Source organism: Xyrauchen texanus, chromosome 1 (genome assembly GCF_025860055.1).
Source record: "Xyrauchen texanus isolate HMW12.3.18 chromosome 1, RBS_HiC_50CHRs, whole genome shotgun sequence".
Taxonomy (NCBI): domain Eukaryota; kingdom Metazoa; phylum Chordata; class Actinopteri; order Cypriniformes; family Catostomidae; genus Xyrauchen; species Xyrauchen texanus.
Genome location: NC_068276.1, coordinates 23,499,908 through 23,525,018, shown reverse-complemented (window position 1 = coordinate 23,525,018; position 25,111 = coordinate 23,499,908). Strand labels below are relative to the sequence as shown.

General features: G+C 36.9%; 1 protein-coding gene across 1 annotated transcript; it reads right to left on the bottom strand.

The window, feature by feature from the left end:
• Window positions 1-9,307: 9,307 nt before the first annotated feature.
• LOC127637032 (histidine N-acetyltransferase-like) lies at window positions 9,308-18,023 on the bottom strand. The gene is made up of 4 exons (XM_052117917.1): window positions 17,829-18,023; window positions 11,714-11,937; window positions 11,244-11,468; window positions 9,308-11,129 (listed from the first exon to the last, which is right to left on the bottom strand). The coding sequence occupies exons 2-4, from the start codon at window positions 11,927-11,929 to the stop codon at window positions 10,563-10,565; spliced, it is 1,008 nt and encodes a 335-aa protein (XP_051973877.1). The 5' UTR covers window positions 11,930-11,937; window positions 17,829-18,023; the 3' UTR covers window positions 9,308-10,562.
• Between the last annotated feature and the right edge of the window lie 7,088 nt (window positions 18,024-25,111).

Sequence of the window (25,111 nt, the reverse complement as noted above, 5' to 3'; positions counted from 1 at the left end):
TCTTGTCACAGTACCCAAATCTTAAACTGGTAATTGAGTGTCATATTGAGTGTCCCTATCTTACGTGTATTCAAAATTACTCTAATTCAATGTTGGTATGAGTGTGATTTTTCTGATCATAATTTTTTAATTTTTTGTCTTGCATGTTTTACAATTTATGAGCCTTAAGCAATACCTAGAATTAACATTGTCAGTGTTCCCTTGTAGATTTTTATTTAGTTCTAAAATCATGTCTGCTTGAATATTTTTCTTTCTGTTTCTATTAGACATGTACGTCCTGTTTCTGTATCATCTGGTTCTTCCTCTGACCCATTTTCTGTCCCACTGTCTCTCTCTCGTCCTCTACCTCTACCCCTGCCCCTTGCCCATCTGTCCGGTGTGACAGGTGTGCTTAGAGTGTGGTATGTGTTTCATGTGAATGGTGACCAGCACTGCTTAATGCAGATGTATCATAAATAGTATATGCACTGCACACACATATGCAAATGTATTACTTGTTCTTAAAACGATGAGTTTTCACAGAATTTCTAACCTCTCTTGACATAATGTGGAAGTTAAAGCATGTGGAGGTGTAGTGGACTGCAATGTAAGAACTCTGCTATCTCTTTGTCTTGCTGTTCTATATACAGGAGGCCTATATGATGTTTCGAGCTTGAGATTTTGTGAAGCGTGTTTTCTTGTTTATAGCCACTCACTACAGTGCCATACAGTATAGGGCTGAGGGGAGGTGTTGCATAATGCCGTTGTGTAACACAATATCCATCATCCTGCTGTCATTACTTAACATTCTGTCTTTCTGGTAGATATGTGTTTGGTATGTCTACTGAGAGTTAGATGAAGCCACCTAGTATGTACCATTTGATCCAATTTCCACCACATCTCCACATTTTAACCTAAGCCTTGCCTGTAATATCCCCCAGAATTGGATCAGGATTGGCTAGAATCCCCACCCCCGCCCCAACATACACAGGCTGACCCCCAAGTCCCCCTCTACACTGCAGTTTATTGTACTGCAGTACACCATGCTTTCCCATCCCCTTCAGTTGTGCATAGCAAGAAATGGAGTTTGGGTAATTTCCACTCTGAAGTTGTCTAGGTCATTGCAATTATATAACGCTAATGTTTTTCTTTCTTTCTTTTTAACAAGAACTGTTGTTTCGTGGTTTATTTTTTTGTATTTATTTAGTATTATGATGGACAATAATAATTTAATTGGATTCACTGAGGTAATACCTCAATAATGACTTCAACTTAATTTTCATTATGAAATGGACAGTTCTGGTCCTAGATGCTGATTGATCACTGTGCTTCACCCATAGCTGATTGCTTTTTTGTTGCATAGCAACATTCTGATTGCCTACTGTTTACTGTCAGGCACTAGTATACAGTATCTTCTAATGGAAGAATAGAATTGAATGATTATACTTCAAAAATAACATTTTAATAAACACGTGTCCCCTTAAAATTTTTATTATGTGAAAACCTTTTTATAAAAGAAATAAGGCACTCAAGGCGTAACAATGCCCTTCTGCCATGACTATTCAAAATATACAGTAGCTCTTTCCTTATTGTTTAAATGTGAATCCAACAATCACAACAGTAAGGATTATTTTTACAGTTGTGATGGTTGGAATAATTTACCACACTCCTTCAGACAATTCTTTTAGCTTTCCTCTACTTCCCCGGCTTTCACTTTTCTTTTGCCACATCCACACTGATTTGTTTGAGTTTGATAACTCCTTTTTCAGTTTTCTTTTTTTTCCTCAAAGTATGCAGTATTGGAGAGCGTCTCGAAAGTCTCCATTTTGGTGAGGATGAGAAGCATAAACATTGCAAAATCCATGTAACCAAAAATGCATTAGTATGGACCTGGCCTTTTGTTATTTTCTAGGTATATAAGCTTGATTTGAGTGTCATACAGTCCAATACGGAAAACAAGTCAAGTCTACCTAACATTTGCTTTTCAAAAAGAATTCAAAACATTATTATATTGACTGAAAATCTCATGTCTCATCTGAACATTATGATTTAATTTATCATAATTAATTATTAATTCTTAGGATTTTTTATTTGCTGACTTCTATAATATGTCACTGCCAAAAACAAACAGGGCTATCCCAAAGGCATCGTAAGCCTAAGTAGATCGTAGAAACTATTGGCACCAATGGTCTCTACGATCAACCTAAGCTTGTGATGCTTTAGGGAAATGCAACCTTGGTTCTTAAATTTTGTAATGTTGATTTGAATTTGAGGACAGATGGCGTGGGTTTAATTTCATTGAATCCATCTTTAGTAACTCTCCACCTCATTTTCTCTATCTGTCCAAAGTGAGCTACAATACCTTAACTGAACATTTAAGATGTTCACATTGTCACAAGTGTGTTTATTAATAAATGCTGTTCCATTAGAAACTGTTTTGTTCTTTTGGAGCAGTAGTAAAGTAGAGGTCAGCAATGTGAGATTGCAGTGACAGCTGCACATCAGCATGGTTCGGCAAAGATGATTCTCACATTCTCACCATTTGTTGTTGCCTGATATATATATATCCTTGCCCTACTGCATTAGAGCTGTTTTTGTTTCCGTTATCTCACTCCTTACCAACCTATTTTGCTCTTCCCTGTGTCTGCATATTTGTTGCTTATGAAGTCTATTTGTTTATCTTCATGTGCATGCATTCTCTATAATACTATATGGTGCATTCATTTTTATGACTAACAATGTGTAATAGTGCAAGGACAGAGCACTAAACTTTGGCATGGTCAATAAATTGTCACTGAGGAACACAGGTTTTTGGGCAACATTTTGGCAGATTTTACAGGGAGAGACTATATTGAATCTACCGCTAACATTGTGACATATGAGGTGAGTTCTAAATTCATAATGACCTTCCTCTTCTCATTTCCATTTCCACAATCCTTGTGGAAAAATGAATTAAATATTAAATACAAAAAAATTAAATAACTTATTTGTAATATCTTGCTAAGTGACCTGGCTAGAAATTAAAAACTGAAATGACCAGGATAGGAAAAAAAAGGTAGAATTTTACCTGCAGTTGTAAGGAGTTTATTATTGGTCATTAAGGCCTAGTTTAGCAAGCATGATGTATTCTCAGCTGCTTGTCTTGGTAATTGTCAGTCATGTGTTTTGTGTACTGTTTTGTAATGTAAGTCTCTTTGAAAGCATCTGCTGTGCATCTGCTGTTAAACTTTGTTTTGTATAGTAAAAAAAAATCCTAGTGTAACTGTAACATTGACCTTTATCTTTTTGCTAGAACAAAAACTCCTCAGTCTTACTCCTTCTTTTGTAACACTTTTAAATGTAACTGCATTTACCCATCATTAACAATGAATTGTTTGTTTAAGGGCTGTATTAGGGGTTCTTTTGTTTTTTTCCTTGTTTCTTTGTTTGTTGGTTTATTGCTAAATAGCAATACAATATACAGTTGGATAGACAAACACACAAATATTTCTAACACTAAGTTTTGATTAACCATTGAGAAATAAAGCATACTTATTATACTAATACATAAATTCAAAGCATCACTTAGCATAGAATAACACACCTAAACTATGCTATTTGTTCATCCTTATACTGCATTAAATCTACAAGTAGCTAAAAACTCATCAGTCCCTTAACAATTTCATTTGATCAAAAATATTAGCCACATGAGGTCATGTAAAGTTGTTATCTGCCATCATTTGTTCATTGCAAAGCAATTACTGTTTTACATCTATTGCTATTAAAGTGTTCATTACTGCCACTGTGTTACAATGGTAATGACATATACTTTGACAAAACAAACAGTATTTTCAAAGGTTAAATGAAAGGTAAATTAATACCAGCAAAAATACAACAAAAGGGTGACATTAAACAAGAAACTCTGAAAGACCTCAATGTCTTTTTGCAGTATACAACTTTATATTGCAGTCATAACAGCTGCAATACAAAGAGTTCGATTAAAGTTCCAAATATTCAAATACCTATGAAAGACCTCAATGAAAGACATACAGAATAGAAATAGAATTCAAACATTTGAGTAATGTGTTGTGAAAGACCCTGTGTGCTGAGCTCATGGGTTTGGGCATTTTTAAATGGCAAGATGGAAACATCACAGGTGTGTTTTCAAGGCGGATTATCTTCTAGCTTTCTACTGCATTAAACGTGATCTTTGGAAAATTGTAAATAAAATTACAATTCACAAATGACTGCAGAGGTATAGCTTCGACATCATAGGTTAACTAAGCTTTTTAATGTAAATTATTTACATAGATAAATCCTTTGTTCAGTCATACTGTCTCCTGTACATATTCAATACACACATTTAATTTGTGTATTTTAATGTGAAAATATGTGTGCACATGGCCTAGTGTAATGGCCATTGGCGTATCTGTTAATTCAGTAACATATGGTTACTTCATGCCAAATGTCTAATTGCACATGGATCTGTTTCAGGATCCTTAATTTACAATATCTTACTAACATTTGTTGGAACATTTAACATGCAGTAAATGCAATGAAAAAATTCTGCAAATAATTTGTGAAAAATAGATTACCAGCCAGGATTTGTAATGATGATTCAATTTAACATTTTGCTTTAGTCCTGTAAATCTTTGTCATCTTTTTCCATCCTTGTCATCAGATTACTATAAAAAAAGAAAAAATATTAAAATAAAATAAAAAAACAACAACAATACTAACATAAAGAAGTGCTAAAGTTAAACTTCTGTCAAGAGTTCACACACACGATAAGACTGCTGCTGTAACGCTGAATTGAAGTGAAAATTCTTAGTTTCGGAAACATTTGTAAAGATATTCAATATGTTAAGATGCTCAAGGTAAGCTATTTGTTAAGTATGTAAAGAAAAAGAGGTATGAAGAGGTGCACACAATTACAACAATAGTACATTGCAAGCAAAAAGAAAAAAGTTCATTGCAAATTTTGTCATCTTTTTAAACAGTTAACAAAGCATATAGTCTCTAAAATTGATTCTCATGTATGTATATGGCTAGTGTTAGTAAAAAAAAAAAGCACACCATTTTGTTTAGCCTGTCTAAACTTACACCATTAACTCTTTCATTGCTGCCAATTCCAATATGATTGGTTGGTTCTAAATGTCAATGTATCATTACAGGGTTATTGTGTGCCATGTAAATTGGCCACCCACTCACACAAACAACATGCACATTTCAAAAACCTCTCATGGATTATCCTTTTCTTTTTTCTTTTTTAAATCAATGTATTTAAAATAGTACTTCAAATCTCACAATTTCTGAAAAAAAAGAAAAGAAAAATGAAACAGACAAAGTTAACAAAACACTAAAATACTTTTCCATTAGTCATCACTGCTTGATAATAAGCAGCCATATTCGGTAATAAAAAAGCTTAAAAACAAAAAAATTATCATATAATGAAAATGCCTTTGAACAGAATTAAACTGTATTCACCATCTTGACTAACAGTTGGCCATGAGTTTTCAAGAAATATATTTTCTGGTGTAAACACCATGAACATTAGTTTCCCATTCTAGGTTATTTTCAAATATTCCTCACAAATCATGGAACCCAGTGTGTATCTAGGAATAATGGGAAGACTTGAGTGAAAACAAGCTCAACAACCACTGCTGCATCAAGAGAATAGATGACATTCAAACCACTATACCTTCTTGAGGTGTGTAGAAATCATGGTCCCTACTTTACTGATAGTGTTTAATATGTCCATCAGGCCAACCCAATGGTTTGAGACATGTGGTTCATTCAGACCATGGTCATTAAGTAGGAGCTGTATTACCACTATAAATATCAAGTCAGGAGCACACCAATAAAAATATCCTTACATTTAAAAACATTATGCAGACAGGTCTATGCTCCTTTTCAAAGAACCATTACAAAAAATATATATACTGATCCACTGAATGACCATGACTGGTACAGGTGCACACAGATTTTTTAATGAAGATCCCCCAGTGTGCTTAGGAATATCTACATATCTACAGTATAAAGTGCAGCACATCTGAATAGCTAGATGAATGGTAAATCCAGTATGCTATAGACAATCCAATCTGAGTCAGATTTTTCTGACATGGCGTTACATAAAATACACTTTGCATTGGGATCCATTTGCATTTTCCCCCTAAATACGGTAGAAGATTAATAAAATAGCATGGTGCACCACAGGTGAAAATACCTGTGTGATTTAGCCATTTGAGAAGAGTCTGTGTACAACCACAGTGTTTGTTTTCTTAGGAAAACAAAAAAGGGAGAAGCAGAGTTGGAGCTCTGATAGTGCAAATCAGCAATTCAACTCATGTAGCCACTATACGACTTTCAGTTTAGTTTTCACTTTTGTAATGTTTGAAAGATGACTTGGAATAGAAAATCTCCCTGGTGGTTTTGCCTTCATTTTCGTTCACCAAACATGCAATACATAGCTGCTTCCAATTTTCAATACACATACTGTATCACTCCAAAAAATATTTGAGCCTATTTTCAATATGTATCCATTTCAATTAAATAACACATTTCCATCTAATTGAATTGCCTAATCTTTAATCAAATAAAATGTACAAATCTTAAAAAATGCAAGTTTTATTTATTACATTTTCTTCAAGACTATTCAACTTAATTTGATAAAAACAAATATGAAATTGAAATGGATATATCTTGAAAATAGGCTAAAATATTGTTTTAGTGTATACTGTAGCCCTTCAAATCATTACAAAGCAGCCAGTAAAAAAAAAAACATTGAATAGTCAAATGAACAGAATATAAAAATCTGGAAAAACAGCAGAGGACAGTGCATTAGTATGACAAGACTGGAACCCAGCCTGCTTATTTTAACCTCTCCTGTTCACTCTTTCCATGTGGCCCTCTACAGTGTCAAGCTGAAGGGGATCAGGTAGAAGGTTAATGGAATCTAGGGTGAACCCTTGTTCTACGCAAGATAACATTCTCTGTATCAAGTTTCAATTACTTGGAGAAAAACTCTGAAACTTTAACTGGCTCACAGTCATACAGGATAACAAGTCCTGTCTATATATATTGGCTTTCTTAGGTCTCAGCACCTATGGTTTTACTTCAGTGCTGAGTCTAACAAGCCAGGCAATGTGCAACTACAATATCACTGAGAGTACGGGACAAAAAGGAAATATCTCTCTCAAGGAAATATGTAGTACATGAAGGGACACTCTTATTTGGTCTACCTACGCAGATGATTATGACCTGATATTTCCCTTTCTACCTGGCCTAATCACCTTTTGTGCTAATGATGATTTCCATTTTTTGCCACAAATAATGCTTTGTCAAGCAATCTCATGTCTTTGCCATCTTCACAAAACAAATGAGTGTTTACTCTTTTCTTAGAATGTAACATGATCTGGATCACATCCTCACTTTTTCCAGGCAGAACCTTGGATCTCTCTTCTCCCTCTATGACCCTTCTTATTTTTCCATTCCAGAAAAAGAAAGTGAAAAGCCACTTCATAATTGAAGGAAATGGGTTTAAATTTCACTCTGTGTTTGCCAGTGAAACAGGAGGCAGCGTATCTTCTACATCTCTATACCATCAGGTGGTCACATTCTTCTAACCTGTTATGATCTTGTGGCCCTACCCTGGCTTTGGGACCTGTGTAATATATAGGGTTACAAACTCCTACACAATTCACAAAATACCCAGAAAGGCAATTACTGTAGACATTGAATGTGCAAAAAAGAGAAGGTGGAGTTTAAAGGTAAAAGTAAAAACAAAATTCCTCAATGATAACTGGATTATCAAATGTCATTCACATAAATGTTTTGAAAAAAAAAAAAGTGACCAAAAGGTATTAACAACTAAATATAGGACAGTGATTAAATCCTCTACTGCATAATACAAAGCACTAATACATGCATTGCACTATGTATATCAAAACCAGCAAACCATATACATTTTGGGACTCTAAACCATCATGTCTAATTATGATGTGTGCTTTTGAGGTGTTAAAAAAAAAAGGAAAATCAAAAAAAGCATATCAAAGACAAAAGCTTGGGTCTAATGTAATTTGATGTTCACTTGCTATTTGTTAAAGGCAAATAGACACTTTTGAGTTACTACCAAGGGTGTACTTTAAAGGTTACATTTATGTAATGGAAATCTGAAGAATAAATCCTTTTTTTGTGCTTTGTGACCTTATATTTTGAAACAGATTTTGACCATTTTTCTCTTAAAGCACACAGCAGACATTAAATATTTTTTTAGATTTCAGCCATGAAAGAAGTTTAACAATGATCTCATGTTCCTTACAACCCATACATAAATGTATATAAGCATATGCCAGGATCAAAAATGGCAGCCTGTTTGCCCTTTATAAATACAGACCGCAATACAAGTCCTAGATGCAGCTGTCCAAATGGAGGGCAGGAGGCCTCCTTTTTGTCAGTGGATGTTGATAAAACAGCTCTGAGTCCAGCAAAGTTCATAGAACAGCTCTAAGTCCAGCAAATTAAGTTAAAACAGAAACATTTGTTTTAGATGATAATATATTTTGTGTTTCATTTAACTTCAACATTTTCACCATTGGAGGAACAAAAGGGGAGGCATTTGCTAAAGTGGACTCTCTCTCTCTCTCTCTCTCTCTCTCTCTCTCGCTCACTCACTCACTCTCATTCTGGCATAGTACATCAGGGATAGAGCATGCAGCAATCTGGTTTTGGGGCAAATTAACTAAATTTGGATCTGAGGATGTTTGAAGGCTTTTTTCTGTTCTTCTTTTTTCTGGGTTATCTTCACCATCCTTCTCTACGAAGACAAGGTCAAGAGAAGATGGTATGTCAGAATCTTGAAAAGAAGCATTGGTGACTTCATCCATTCTTTTCCACTGGATTATTGATCACTGTCATCTTTAAAAAGGGAAATAAACTATCCTTACATTTTTTTATTCCCAGAGGAATGAGTGGTTGCCTCTTATTTAGCTGAGGTGTTCAACTGTCCAGAATACAAGGGTTTGGTTTTCCAGATTCCATGGATGTATCTCACAAGTCCACTGAAGGCAAAGAGGTTGTCTCTCTTTGCAAAACACATTTAAAGTTCATTTCATTGAGATAATTTCTTAATGTCCTTAAAGTGAAAGTTTTCTAAAAATGTTCAGGGGTAATGGGTTTTGATGAAAGAATTATCTTATGTTTTTACATTGGAGCATTGACACTAAATTTCCTTTCCTTAAATCGGGTTTCTTCTAACTCATACTTAAAATGTAACAAAATTATTATTGACTACATAGTGATGTCTTAACTAAAATAACATTTAGTTAAAAACATGTATTATTTACAATATATATATATATATATATATATATATATATATATATATATATATATAGTGTACTATAAATACGCCTAATAATATTTACTGTCATTTGTATTTTAATGTAATTTTCAAATGTCATCCTATAACTCAAACAGTATCAGTCAGTTTATAATTATTTTAGAAATAAATATTGAATCAAATAAAATTGTATTTCTCATTAATAGTTGTTAATTAATTAACTTAATGTACAACTAACAATATTCCAGTGTACTTGAAATTGCACTTTGCATCTACAGTTAACTACAAATACTGACAATATATTTTTAGCAAATAAGTTCAATTACATAACAAAAAAATAAATACAAAATAAATTAGACTGTAAGCTAAATGTACAAGCAAAGTTCTCAGCTAGACATATTTAGACACTGAGTTATAAACACTGCAAAGTACTTTTAGAGGAAATATTATTTAAAACGATGAGTTTCATTATTTTTTAATGCGCATTGAAAAATGATATAGCACAACTGCTTAAACTGAGATTACTTTTCACAATGAGTCAATTTTAGTAATTTCAATTAAGATTAATAAAAAAAAGTATTAATAAAACTGTACTAAGATTGGCAATTTAGATCTGTATATGGGTAGCCTGTGAAGTCTCCAATTAAACAGAAATATTTTTTTCCTCTAAGTATTAGCAGCTACAGTGCCAAATTCCTGAAAGAGCAACAGACACTAAAGTAAGATCAAATTTCTGATCATAAAGTGCCCTAAAGATTGTGCAGTTTTCTTCGCAACTCAGTATGAGAAAATATGCATTCACTGCCAATGACACCAACAGAAATGGGAGAGCCTAGGACAAACCTTATCATTTGGGTCCCCATTTTTATTTAATCTGCAACTGCTCCTGTTTTGTCCAGAGCGCATGAGAGGATGTCTCTAGTTGTCCCATCTGTCAGTGCCGCTGTTCACAGTGCTGCATATGGAAATAAATTAGGTTCCCTAAAAAGCTTCTATTTTGTGGTTTGTTTGTTTTCCATTAAATACATGTCATTTTAATAATTTTTTGTTAAATTAAATTCTACAAGAAAGTTCTATTATCAAGCAGAATAATGTTAACGTATTTTCCATCCCATTTGAGTAGATAATTTAGATGTTTTTTATGGATGTATGAATTTCTTTTAAGTGTCATATTTGAAGGAGGTCCTCCTGTTTATGTAATTTTGTTGTCTAATTTTAAGGGAAGGGTTTCTGAGGCTCCTTTCCATTTGCTGTCATCCCTTTACTAAACAACATCAGACTCCACAACGCACTGCTCAGTGTATTCTTTCACCAACTCCACTTTAAGCATCACCCTAAAGAAATCCGCCATAGGTTTCCAGAGTTCTGGTTCCAGGAACACCTGACACATCACATAACCCTTTAGAGTGCCAGTGTGGCACCTTAGGTGGCACAATAGCAGTTTTATGGCCAGCACTAGGTCTTTGCCAAACATGTCGATGTTAAGGTAGTACCAGTCATCTCCGATTGGCACACGGAATGGGAAGGTGCACAGGCTGGCCATGGTTGGATGCATGGCATCATCAACCATCCAATCAATGTCCTTCTTCAGAAGGATGGCCATGTTGCTAGGAAGAGGCTTGAAGGGTTGCCAATCTTGAACGATGGTGGCATTGGGGAGGACATCCTGCATTAGAACATCACTTAAGAAGAGCTGATGCACCTCTGCAGGCTCCAAATGGACTGGGGTATTTGTTGGGGAAGAACCCTCCCCAGCAATACTGATATTAGGCCCAAGATCAGCAAGGCGTAATTTTAAGTCTTCAGCACGGAAGCGCACCAGGAGAATTCCCTTTATATATAAATTAAGTGACAGAATAAAGACAATGCGGCTTTAGCAATTTCTATTAAAGATAAAACATCAAAACCTTATCTGAGCAAAACGTTTACATTTGGTGGTCCTTACCTGTTTGGTGATAAGTCGGTACTTCTGGAAGTCTTTTGGCCCCAGTTGGTCATCTCTGGTCAATCTGCTGACTTTAACCTCAGGGTACTTGGACTTAACCAGCTGAGAGCAAAACCGGAGAAGAACCCCTGCCACACCTTTCCCCCTCTCCTGTGGGGCAACACGAAGCCCTTCCACCAGCATGGTCTCCCCATCATCAATAACACATACTGACTCCAGAGCAATCTGGAAAATGCAGTTGCATAAAGAGCAAACAATGCATTTGCTTTATATCTAAGGAAGCGGACAGTCTTTGGTGTATGTTTAATGCTGCTTGTCGCTTCTCTCCGTTTCAATCTGAACCTATTATCCAATAGTGTGCCTCCTTACATCTGCCTTTCACAAGAAAAATGTTATCTTCAAAATTAAATAATGAATTGACCCTTGAACATGCACTGCAAAACCTACATAATATCAATGTGTTTTCATACCACTTTGCCTTGTTTGCGAGCCAAAATGACAATGCGGTTGCTCTCCTGCAGCCAGGCTTGATACCGAGAGGGAAGGTAGTCCAGGCCACCATAGATATCCTTGCTCATAGCCATGATGTCATCAAAGTCCTCGTCTGTTGCCACTGTAAACTGTAGCCCAGTCTGTGGAGGGGCCTCAGGGAGCTGAGAGCATGGCAGGCTGTTTTCAATCTTCATCCTTACAGCTGGAGGCACAGTCAATCATGGAAAAAGATTTAATGAGATTCCAACTTGAGCAGCATTTAATAATTGAGGTAAGTTTCCTAGATTTCCAAAAAGAGTTTCTATGTGATATTTTATTTTCAACTTATATTCCCCTTTCCCCTGTAACAAATGGCAAAGTGGTAGATGTGCTATTTTATGTGTCCAGAGTGTTAAAGATTGACAATTACAAAACACTGTGGGTCCTTATCAGCTCAGCATAGAACAGTGACATTCAGGGCAATGCAAGGTTTTGTGCTAAATGTCGCAGTGTTTATCTTCCTGTGCCAACACAGCAGCAGGTTGGCATCAATAGTGGCAACTTGTAACCGTGCCCAAATGTTAGACAGTCACCCCTCTGCCAGCACACATACACAGATATCTCCACCTCCTAATGGCGGAGCCCTTAATCCTTTTTATTTTATCACTGAACAGCATTGCTCTGGTTCCCAGTCGAAAATAAACACATTCTTTTGAAGGGACTTGGGAAATAATGGTGTGAGACATCTAGGGAAGATGTAGCGGATGGGTAAGCAGATGTGTGCAGGCACGCATACATGGGTAGTGAGTGTCAGAGGGATTGAAAGTCTTAAAATCTGTGCAGTGGGAGATTCACTGTGAACAAATCACAGAGAAAACATTGTTTGCATCCCTTTGGGCCCATGCTGGTAGAGAAATACCTGGTACTTTTCCATTGACGCACCACTGTAGCAGTGTAAACCCAACCATCTCTGAAAGCTTATTTGGGTTTTGCAAACAAGTATTGCCAGTACTTTGTGAGCCTGTGACAAAAACTGTTCATTCATGGTTAATTTGCCAATAGCTATACAATATTTGCAATACATTTCCATGAGACTATCTTTCTCAGTCTTTCATTTGTCCTTGCATTTGCAATGGGATAGTTTGCTTAAACTGAACAGATGTCTGATATATCCACTGGGCTGAATCAATGTCTTAACTTAGTTCTAACCTAACCAATGTCCTGTCTATGTATAGGTAACCCTTATTAACCCCAAATGAATTTAGCTCTGAAAATAAGAGAATGCAATATCAAGGGGCCAATTAGCAAATTCCACAAGGTTAGTGAAGTCTTTTGAGATGGATAACTGTCCCTTAGTGAGGTCCAGAAGATTGTTTTAAATTGTTTAGTTCAGTTGAAGATGCATGCAAATATACATAAAACCTGGACAATCTCTCTTTGGACATTAGCACCAATTACAAGTATTTGTAAAAATAGAACATAAAGTACTGTATCTTGTGCACGGATCCTCAAAAAGCTTTATAAATGCAAATGAAGTCCTTCTCTGCTGTTATATCATTGCTTGTCATCTTTCCATGGGATAGAATATAAACTGGCCTTAGGCAGAGTTATTTCAATTACATCACAATGAACCAAAAACATCATGAATGTTCATGACACTTCTTTTTTCCATTGAAGATGAGGATGATTGTGAAAAAGTAGAACATCAGGAAGCAAGATTATCCTTTCAACTTACTTGGAATAAAAAACAAAGAATCAGTGTAGGTGACCAATGTGAGGATTCCTGATGAAAAGGTGAAGGACACAATCTGTCTCACCCGGGCTAAACCTCTGTTTGTTTTACATGTTCTGTGGCGTACTGGTGTTCCAGCAGATAAAAAGGTTCTTGGGAGAAGATGATCAGAGCATTGGTGGGATCTTCCTGATATACTGAAGACCCATACCACAGCCCAGGGTGCTATGGACTAGTTGTTAAAGATCTGGGCTGGTAATGCCAAAAGATTTTAAATTCAAACACCACGAGGAGGGATCTGTGAGCACAAAGGCACTGTAGCAAGGCATTTGAGTATACAGTGCAATGTTTTATTGTAAAATAGTACAATTAAATAAAATTAAGGTGTCTGCTAAATGACTAATTATTTATGTTAATATAACTAAAAACTGATTAATACCTTGATTAAACATATGCCCACTTTCTATTAAAGCTGTGATATAATTAAGCATTATATGCAGTAAATTATCAAATTGCACATATAGTATTTCACTTACATTCCATCATTTCCTGTCTCCCTCTACTTTCCTGTATAAAGGTGTAAAAAATATAAAAATGTAAAAATACAATACACGGTGTATAGTTATTACTATATACAATAAATAAATAAAAATCCTGTCACCTTATCTCTCCTATTGTCATAAGAAACTGTAACCTTCTTTTGTCCTTCAGACCATTTTTGACCTGTATTTAAAACCATTAAAAATGCACAAATTCAACCCCATTAATTCATTTTTTTTCTTTTGTGGCCCCAAAGTGTATAATGATTGGGAAAAAAGGGCTACATCCTAAATATTAATGAATTAACATAATTTTAAAAGAATTTAAACTCATTATCTCAACTATATTACAGCAATTTCTGATTCATTCCGCTTGTAGAAAATCAACAGTGTACATTTTAGACAAAAATAGTACATGTCTATTTCAAAAATGAATCTCTATATCCTTTTCCAGCCATTAAAATGGGCAAACTTTTCACATATGTTGCAATAAATCCATTGCTTCCCGCTAATATCAAACAAGTTGTTGTAGTGTTACGGGGGTTTAAGAAGGTGCTGTAACAGTTCTTTCTGACATCTAATGTTTTCAGAGAAAATAACATCCAATCGGTCTTACCATTGGGGGTAATACATTTGTTAGTAAACGTATTTACAACATATTAGTGATACAGGTGGCCAGAGAATAGTATGGGGCTAGGGACTAAATTTGAGAAAATGTGAAATATTTTAGTTCAAATTTGATTCATATATGTACAAATAACTATTTTAAGCTGCATAAAATCCAGAAAGTCTGAAGGTGAAAGGTCACTGATCTGTTTCTCCTCATATGGGTCAAAATATACCATTAAGACAATGGAAGGAACTCTTCGTTTTTAATATTTTTTTCAGCTAAAGGTGCGCTCATATCTTGGACTTACAGTGACACCTAGTGGTGTGGATGCAGCATCATTCAAAATCACATTTTCAGTTACAGAAGCCATTGTAGAAATTCACAGTTCACAATAAGACATGATTAATTTAATCCAAGCGTGGAAGCGTCTGATAACAGTAACTGAGATTAAGCCAGTAGTATTCAGCTGGTCATGTGATTCTAAAATGGCAGCCCCCATGAGGGTGCCCCTGCCCTATGTAGAATAAAACAGCTTTGGGGGTGTGAGTGAGAGTGTGTGAGGCCGAAGGGAGTGAGGGGCCCCGGACTGGGAGAGTGCAGTAGTGAGGGTGGCTGTCCCTGGAGGTGGGGGTGTGAGTGAGAGTGTGTGAGGCCGAAGGGAGTGAGGGGCTATAAGATTAATGATATGACTAGAGTCCTCATCTCATGTGAGTGCTCATGATTTTATACATATGTTTCGAAATGTAAAATAAAATGTAGGAGTAAAACTTTTTTTAATGGGGAAAAAAATACTGAGTGCACCTTTAAACAATTATGTAAAAACATTTGGTCCAGTACCAAAAACTATGCTGTATTTATAAAGTATTCTTTACATGTGCCATGTAACATGTTACAAGACCCTTGAAGGGTTAATAATTATCTTGCTTATGATTACAGCTATGGGCAAGTGGACTCTCATGAGGGTAATCCACACTGTACAGTTGTAGGTATTAAAGATTACTTTATATGCTCCAACACCAGGATAAAGACATTGATTAACTTTTATTCTCTTCTTATGAAGTTGGAATGTTTTATTGCAATAGATTTTGTATTGACATATCCAATAAGTGTAGTAAATGCCATTTTAATAATTCTCTATTATTAAAAACATTTTTATAGACTTGATAAATAAGCTTTAAGTACAGAATAGCTCCCATATTCTACAGTAGGTAATCTATGCTCATGCATCATAAAATGGATATGTCATTCCAATTAATTGATCACCCAATCTCTTCTGCCAGTTTATTCCTTTCTCCTTCTTTGTCCTTTCCTCTCTGTCGCTCTATCTTTATCTAGAGGACTAGCCATTGTATTGCAGTAGATGCCCTTGCTCTATTTGTTATATAAATTCATTATTATGTGAGCTCAGAGGTAACCTTCTTTGAGCAAAATAATGTCCCTTTCACCATTCTTTTCAACTCAGTGCTTTTATGCTTAAATGCCCTCTCTTATTTCATGTAGTCCCATTTTGCTGTCATGTCAGCATAAAATCACATCAGTTGGTTTAAACCATCAATGCATCAGTATACTATACTCAAGTTCTGACCTGTCACATGTAATAATTCAGTGGCTCTCTGTCAGCGACCTCTATACGTCATTACATCATTTGTAAAAAGAAAAAAGAAGAAGAAGGTGCGTGACAGCAGTTTGAGGAATCAGACTAGAGAACCTGACTTACTGTAATCAATGAGTTATCAGGCTCATTTTTAATATCACTGTAGTGAATAACGAACAACATCTATGTTGATAATAAACATCATTCTTGACAGATGCAAATGTTTATTTCAATTAAGATAATCCGGACAGCATACCTCTCTGCTAGACTAATTGGCATCATCACATGATGGTGATGACCATGTACAACCAGGCGCAAAACAAATTTCTGAGAATTTGGATAATAAAATATTGATCGATCAAACAATCAGTCAAACAATTGTGAATACATTTGTGTTTACTGGGGGAGCAACATCAAAAAGTAAATGTAGCATCATAAAATGGGCAATGAAGCATGCATGCCTACACCACTGCAGCAGCTTGTCTGCAGCACACATCCATGAATAAAAGGACACGCCATATGCTTCTCATGCTTCTGGCAGTTGATCATGTAGCTACAGTGGAGGTATGGTATGTCAGCATGGGCATTCACATGCCACTGGAAAATAGCAATGATATGAGCCTCGCTTCTTTACCCCCAAATTCCGGCATGAACATTTAAGCACATGAGAATGATATAAGCTCAATGTTGCCTTTTGTTCAATTCAAAATCAAGTGAAGGCCTATATTCCAAAGCAAATTACACAGCTGAGATGTCGTATAGCCGCTTTACCGTTTTTGAATCATATTGTCGTGAATTAACATTTATTATCCATAAATATAAGATATAATGATATAACGAAACAATGATGTTTCAATGAAGATTCAGCAAAAAGCTGATAACGTGTTCTCAGCATCTTTTCAATTCGCCCCGCCCCCACTCGGATAGCCCAAATGCAAAACTACGGCTGCGCTATACCATTATTCCCTTATAAGACTGTTTAAATCATCTAACACGACACATAGTTAATATATCTAAGCCTTCAGAAGAAATTTAAGAAGATTGTGCATTCATATAATTTTCTAGCTTAATTTAAGAAAGGCCACCGGTATATGTCGCCCAAAATAAATAAATAAATAAATACATTTTCATACGTTGTGCACAATGCTTTGACACTTCAAGCTGAGGAACAAAAGATAGTATATCATATACTCTATTTAGACATCTGTACATTTGTCTCTTTTTTTATCTTTTATTTTTTTACTCAATTATCCTTTTCCACAAACGATGCAGTACAAGCATCCTGCATAAACTGGAAAACGTCGCACGTACACAGAGAGAAAACATCAATAGGCAACTCGACTTGAATACCAACAAATAGGCTAACAAAATATAATATAGCGTCTCAGACTCTCAGGGGAATGTCTTAAATTTGGCAAATCGTTGCTTATTCGTCAGACGGTAGCTACTCCTTAATGTGAGTCGATCAAAATGTCCGGGAGACGCAAAAGGGGCAATGGACAGCAAATGTTAATGACAATTTGAAAACGTGAAAATCCAACTACAATAATTGTTCAAACGCGTCGAACGATCACACACACAGTCTGCACGAGCAAAAGCCTTTCTTAATAAAAGCTGCCCAGAGTGGAATTTTACCTACCTCTACGTCGTTTGTTGGACCCGTGAAGGATACAGAGGACAAATTGGCAGATGCTGAATAGATGTAAGCTTTTGTTGTACTACGGTTAGATTAAAAGGGAATATTAAGTAAATGCCGGTTCAGACTTCCAATATATGTAGTATGAGGTCACTGTTAAACTCCTCCCAGAATTCCCATCCCATCCCCCAGTAGCGAGCAGTGAGCTATGCCAGCTCCACAGCCATCACCCAACCGTGATCAATCTCTCTCTCTCCTCTATCTTTCTGTCTCTCTCAGCTCCTAATGTGTTACACTGAACAGTGCTGTTGACTCAGTGCATGCTTTGCTCCCCTTGACTTTTGCAGCAGAAATAGATCCTACAGTATGCAGCTGAATCTGAGTGCTTAGCTTTTACAAAAAAAAAAAAAAACCTAACTATTAATAATAATATTATTGCATTTAACAAAAACGACCTTGGAGCATAGGTGTACGTACAAGTGCCGGAATTCTGAGAAATCTGTGACAAGAAGGCACTGATGACTTCTTTTCTCATATACTTATCACAAATGAAACAATATATATATATATATATATATATATATATATATATATATATATATATATATATATATATATATATATATATGGGGTATTAAATATGCCAAAGTAATGAAATATATTAGTCATCTTTTTGACACCAATAAGAGTAAGTGTGCAGTTCCACAGAAAAACTTTTTTTCAGTTCTCTCAAAAGTGGGTGACAATTTCTTTCATAGCACTAAAATTAACAAAAACATAAACTAGATACATTTTATCAAGACCATTTTTATGTTGGGTTGATAAAGCCTTGTCTGAAAGTTTAAACTAGTACATTACAGTTAGACAAACCAACCAACTAGCTAGCTAGCTCGATAGTAAGACAGAATGACAGATCCGCAGTCAGACAGATAGATAGATTATTCTGGTTGGCTAGTTTTAGCTGATCGCCCAGGCTGGTTAAAGAAATTTTGAAACCCCTCTAAAAACAAACCAACTGACCAGCTTTGCCAGGCTGGGCAACCAGCTAAAACCAGCCAACCACCTTCAGATGTTTTTTCCCCTCAGCAGGACAGTTACATATTACATCCACAAAACCATGATAAAGTGATATGCAGTAAGTTAATACACTAGCTTTTCCGTGCTATAACTAGGACTCTCTCATAAAGTGTTTCGGTAAACATTTATGATTTCTTAATAAGTTTTATTATTTTAATCTGTTTTATTTCTTAATATGTGTCAATGGACTCTATACACAGTCACTTACAAATTTTGTGCTCAGTTACGATGCAGTGCCAGTGTTGTGCCGACCATCTTAGAAAGATCAGATTTACAAACATTCGTAATCATAAACATCTCAAAGATGTCAAACGTACACAGAGAGAAACTGTCAATAGGCAACTCGATTTGAATACCAACAAATAGGCTAACAAAAAATATAATATAGCATCTCAGAATGACTTAAATTTCGCAGAGCCGAGCGGAGTCTCGGAGAATTCGGAGAAAATAAAGTGTAGCAGGAGATGATGCCATCAAGGTATTCAACACGTATGCATTTGATGACAATGTTGATCATTTTGACACATTGAAAGAGCTGTTTGCAAAATACTGTGAACCATGAAAGAATCTGTCATATCTGAGACATTTGTACTTTACAAGGCCAAACTGTGTCTATTGATGCTTATGTGACAGATTTAAAGAACAAAGCTAAGGATTTTGAGTTCAGAGAACTGATAGAGCTATTGATAAGTGACCGAATTGTATGTGGTATTAAAAATTATCGGATTAGAGGCAGATTGTTATGAGAACCCGACCTAACTCTAAAGAGAACAGTGGACGTTTGCCGAGTCACTGAAGTGAGTCATATCCAATTGAAAATAATGCAAGAAGAAAAGGAAGTGCCCTTGCATAAAATTCACAAGCAAAAACATGTAAAAAAGGAAAAAGAATGCTATCAGCCAAAGAAGGACAGGCTAGCAGAATGTACAAGTGTATATAAACACAAACCAAAAAAAAAAATCATCGTACACAAACAGAGAAGCAACATAAAATACATGGAATTGATCACACAGGATTAAGTGGTGAGGAAATGTTCTTTGGAACCATTGAGATGAAAGAGACTGAGCTGTACCAAATTAATGAAAGGAAAGAACTGCAAACATGACAGAAACCATGGACTGAAACCGGACAAAGAAAAAGTAAGAGCTATACTTGAGATGCCTGAGCCACAGGACAAAACAGCCCTACAGAGGTTCTTAAGCATGTTACAGTACTTGGCAAAGTTCATCCAAAATCTCTCAGAAGTGACTGCACCACTCAGGAAGCTGCTGGAAGGAGAAAATCAGTGGCATTGGGAGAGTGAACAGAAAAATTGTTTCAATCGCCTGAAGTACTAGTGAGTACAGCACCAGTGTTGTATATTATAAATATTATGACGTGAACAAGCCAGTTACCTTGTCAGTAGATGCCAGTTCACAAGGTCTGCGAGTGGTGATCCTTCAAGAGGGACAACTAATCCTAGCCTAAGGCTCAAGAGCTCAAACTGACTGTGAACAAAATTATGCACAAATTGAGAAAGAGTTGTTGGCAATTGTGCATGGATGTGAGAAATTTCACCAATAACTTTATGGACGCTGTGTTCAGGTTGAGTCAGACCACAAGCCATTGGAGATAGTATTCAAGAAGCCCCTCCATAAAGCTCTGTCCAGACTACAGAAAATGCTGACAAGACTACAAAGGTATAGCCTCGGAGTGAGATATGTTGCTGGAAAGATGTTGCACATTGCAGATGCATTAAGCAGAGCTTACATGGAAGAGTGTCACATAGACAACAAAGAAGATGAGTTTGATGTGATTTTTATAGTGATTTTTTATGAGTATGTTATATGGTGGGTTCTTTTCACTCTTAAAAGTACATTTCTGATGAAAAAAAATCACTTTTACTTCATTACAAAGGGTAGTGTTCCTGTCGTTACATTACTGGTTTTAATTTAATAAGTGTAATAAATGCGTAATATATTTACATTTTTTTTTTTTTTATGCATTTGGCAGACGCTTTTATCCAAAGCGACTTACAGTGCACTCATTACAGGGACAATCCCCCCGGAGCAACCTGGAGTTAAGTGCCTTGCTCAAGGGCCCAACAGTGGCATCTTGGTGGTGCTGGGGCTTGAACCCCCAACCTTCTGGTCAGTAACCCTGAGCCTCAACCACTGAGCCACCACTGCCTCCTCAACCACTGAGCCACCACTGCCTCCTATTTAGATACTTGAATGGGACTCTTACGACAGCGGAACTTCACAGCTGCACGCTGCCACTCGAGTCGCGTTTAACACTACAGCAAGCATGCAAAACAAACCTTCATTTTACACTAAGTCAAGGATATATTTCAAGATTAAAATTGCAGCTCCAATTTAAGAAAAAATTAAGTTTTAGAGATTGTGATAATGTGGGCTTGTCTGTGTCATGGTGATACTCATACATTTTCAGTGTGAACCTGCCGATCAAGATTTTGAGCATTTCTGCAAGGTTGGCACGTTCACAGTTTTTGATAGATGCAGACGGCTTTGTCTTATTGACAACAAACTTCCAGTGAAAGTAAATGATGATTAAGGTTAGCATTCTGTCCAGCATCTCCTTATAGGAATAATCTTTCAAAAATTTAGAATTCTTGCAATATTTACTCACCCTCATACCATCCCAGATGTGTTTTTCTTTTCTGCTGAACACAAAGATTTTAGAAGAATGTCTCAACTCTTAGTTAAACTTCTATATTAGTTTACACTAGAATGTAAGTGAATCGTATGAAAACTTTGAATCTCAGAAAGCAGTAACGGCAGCATTAAAGGAATTCAAATGGAACTGGTTCAGTCTGTCTTCAGAATAGATATGATAAGTGTGGGTGAGAGACAGAGCAATATTTAAATAGTGTTTTACTAATATATCTCCACTTTCACATTCTTCTTCTTTTAGGTCAGGGGTTCTCAACCTTTTGCAAGCTGGGCCCCCCCAAAGCTGGTTCATTGCAGTTGGGGCCCCAGTGCCCCCCGCCCCGCCCCGCCCCATGCTTTATTGTTGTTATTATTATTATTATTATTATTATTATTATTATTATTATTATTATTATTATTGGCAGTAGCACCAGACTTCTAATGTGAGCTTGCAGGCATTATTATTATTATTATTATTATGAGTAGTAGTAAGCCTATCATCATTACTAGGCTATTGCTATATAATTATATGAGGTTACATGCTTTATTGTTGTTATTATTATTATTATTATTATTATCATCATCAGTAGGCCTATTATCATTACTAGGCTATTGCTATAATTGGGAATTGGCACCAGACCTCTGATATTAATTTATGCTTTATTATTGTTATTATTACTAGGCCTAATAGTAGGCATCGTCTGCATTTTTACAGAAGCTTGCTGGTAGGTGATGTTAATGTGAGACCTGAGCCTGCTTTGCCTTGCAAAGATCCTCAATTCTTGGCTCAATGTTTGATAAACATAGCCTCAAATCATCCTCAATTTGTGCACGATTGCGGTATTTCGTTTTGAGTGCAGTCATTTTTGAGAATCCTGCCTCACACAAATATGTCGACGCGAAAGGAAGGAGAATCTTCAAGGCGACGTCACAGAGTTCAGGGTATGCCTGCATCAATGCTGCCCAGAATGACGAAAGAGGGCAGGAGCTAAAGAGTTCCTTCAGTCTACTGTCACTCTTCAGCTCAATAAGCTGTTCCTGCATATCAATTGATAGCTCGTTTGCTGTGCACACAAACGGATCTCGAACCCACGCAAAAGAGCGATAATCCTCTTTAAAGTACGTCGCAAATTGTTTTCTCATTGCTGACAGGTGCTCAGACGCTGATTGAAATAGGGAGGAGAAATCGTGTGACGTGCCTGCATCAGTGATAAAGTCTGCAAGGCTGGGGAACATGTCGCAGTTCCCTCGACTGATGCGGCCATGCCAGAGGTCTAGTTTTTGTGTGAAGGCATGCACTTTGTCTGCAAGAAGCAAAATATGAGTTTCGCGGCCTAGCAAAGACGGGTTGAGGCCATTCAAGCGGTCAAATATATCGACCAAATAGGACAGAGACGCAAGCCACATAGTCTCATCCAGATGCTTTGCCAGATCTGATTTGATTTCTGTCAAAAACCACTTCACCTCCTCTCGCAGCTCATACAACCGCTGTAACACCCGCCCCCTGGAGAGCCAGCGAACTTCAGTGTGCAGAAGCAGCTGTTCGTGCCCTGACCCCATCTCCTGGCAGAGGACCCCAAACAAGCGAGCGTTTAGTGGCCGTGATTTGATGAGATTTATTATTTTCACGGATTGGTTCAGCATGGAGTCAAAGAGAACCGGCATTTTTTTAGCAGCTAGTGCTTCGCGATGGACCATGCAGTATGTCCATTTCACAAGTGGAGCTACTTGCTGAACGCGAGCAGCTAGGCCACACTCACGCCCCGTCATTGCCTGCGCACCATCCGTGCATAGGCCAACGCATCGGTCCCAAGCCAAACCATTTTCACGGATAAAAATATCAAGGACATTGAAAATGGCTTCTCCTGTAGTGTGCGACTGAAGAGGCCGGCAAAACAGGACATCCTCCTCAATCGCCTTGTCCCGCAGATACCTGACATAGGTGAGGAGCTGTGCCTGCCCAGCAATATCAGTGGATTCGTCCAGCTGCAGCGCGCAGTAAGGACTCTTTTTTACGAACTCTATCAGTTGCTCTCTGATATCATTGGACATGTCTACAATTCTCCTAGCGACTGTGTCATTGGACAGTGGTACTGCACCGAGTTTGGCTGCTGCACTATCACCTATCATTATTCTGCACATGTCTTGCGCTGCTGGCAAAATGAGAGTCTCGGCGATTGTATGCGGTTTACCCAGTTTACCGATCCTTTTGGCCTCCAAACACTGTTTAGACACAGTGCTGTGCACTGAAATGGTTGCCTGTTGCTGATGGAGGCCATCAAGCTTTCTTTTAAAATATTCAGCTGGTTTATTTTTAATGCCAGCATGCTTTGTTTCGAGGTGCCTTTTTAATTTGCAGGGCTTCATACTGTCGTTTGCCAGCACCTCGGCACACACGACACACTGAGGTCTCAGATCAGCCGTGACTGTAAACCCAAATTGCAGGTATGCTTCATCGTACCTTCGAAGCTTTTTTGCAGCTGGTGGTGCATCGGTTGGCTTGTTGGTCCTCACAAGAAATTTCTCCATTTTGATGTGTTTTCAATAAAGTTTAGGCAATATGTAACTGTGTGTGTGGTGTATGTTGAGAGACGTATCAGGGGCTAATCAGTCGGGATCTTTAATTAAACGAACAAAATAATTATTTTGCAGACAATTCAGATTTTATTTTAATACTTAACGATTGTAGTCCTCGTCAGTGTGTGTGTGTGTGTGTGTGTGTCTTAGTCGTGTGGGTAGTTTTAGCTAAGTGTAGCTACTGCCTAGCAGTTAAAAAAAAAATACTGGCTAGGGCTGAGATTTTATCTAATCTTAAAAAAGAATGTTTGTGGGTTTAGTCTTTAAAAAGAATGTTGGGGTTTTGTAGTAAAGGCCTATGTAAATCGAGATTGATAAGACTAGCGAGAGCTGGCACAAGCGAACTTGGCAAGAGACTAGACTAGAGTGAATGGAAAGCTATGTCGTGAGTCAATTTAAATGCAGTGATTTATTTTTGTGTGAGAGTGAACATTTACATTTATACCCCGCTCTGTAAGCCAGGGCGGGAACGGCGGCGGCCATGCGCATGCGCGATTCATTTGCAGCCTGGACGCGGATGGGTGTGTGTCTCCATAGACATAATAAATACATAAACGCCCTATTGGCCGCTTTGGAACGTTGCTGCTATACGTCAACGCGTCCGCCATTTTGCGGAGGGCAAGACTGCGCTGTAATCAAATGCAAGTAAACGGGTGAGTTGCGGTTTTTCTGGATAAAAACAAAAATAACGTTTACATTTATCAACCGATTTCAGTGGTTCGTACATGGTGTAACGAGTACTTGTCATAAAAGTCGGTTTTAAGAAAATATTTAGATTTTCAGGAAATTTACTTTATAATATAAAATATAAGATAAAACTATACTATAAATCATGTCAACACATGTCTCAACTTTCACAGCTCGCAAGCAAGCTATTTTAGTCTGACTAACTCCGGTGGCCAACTAACGTACTATTACTAATTATATAACGACCAAATACAACCAAAAACAAATGTTCAGTCTTACTTGTGAAAAGTAATT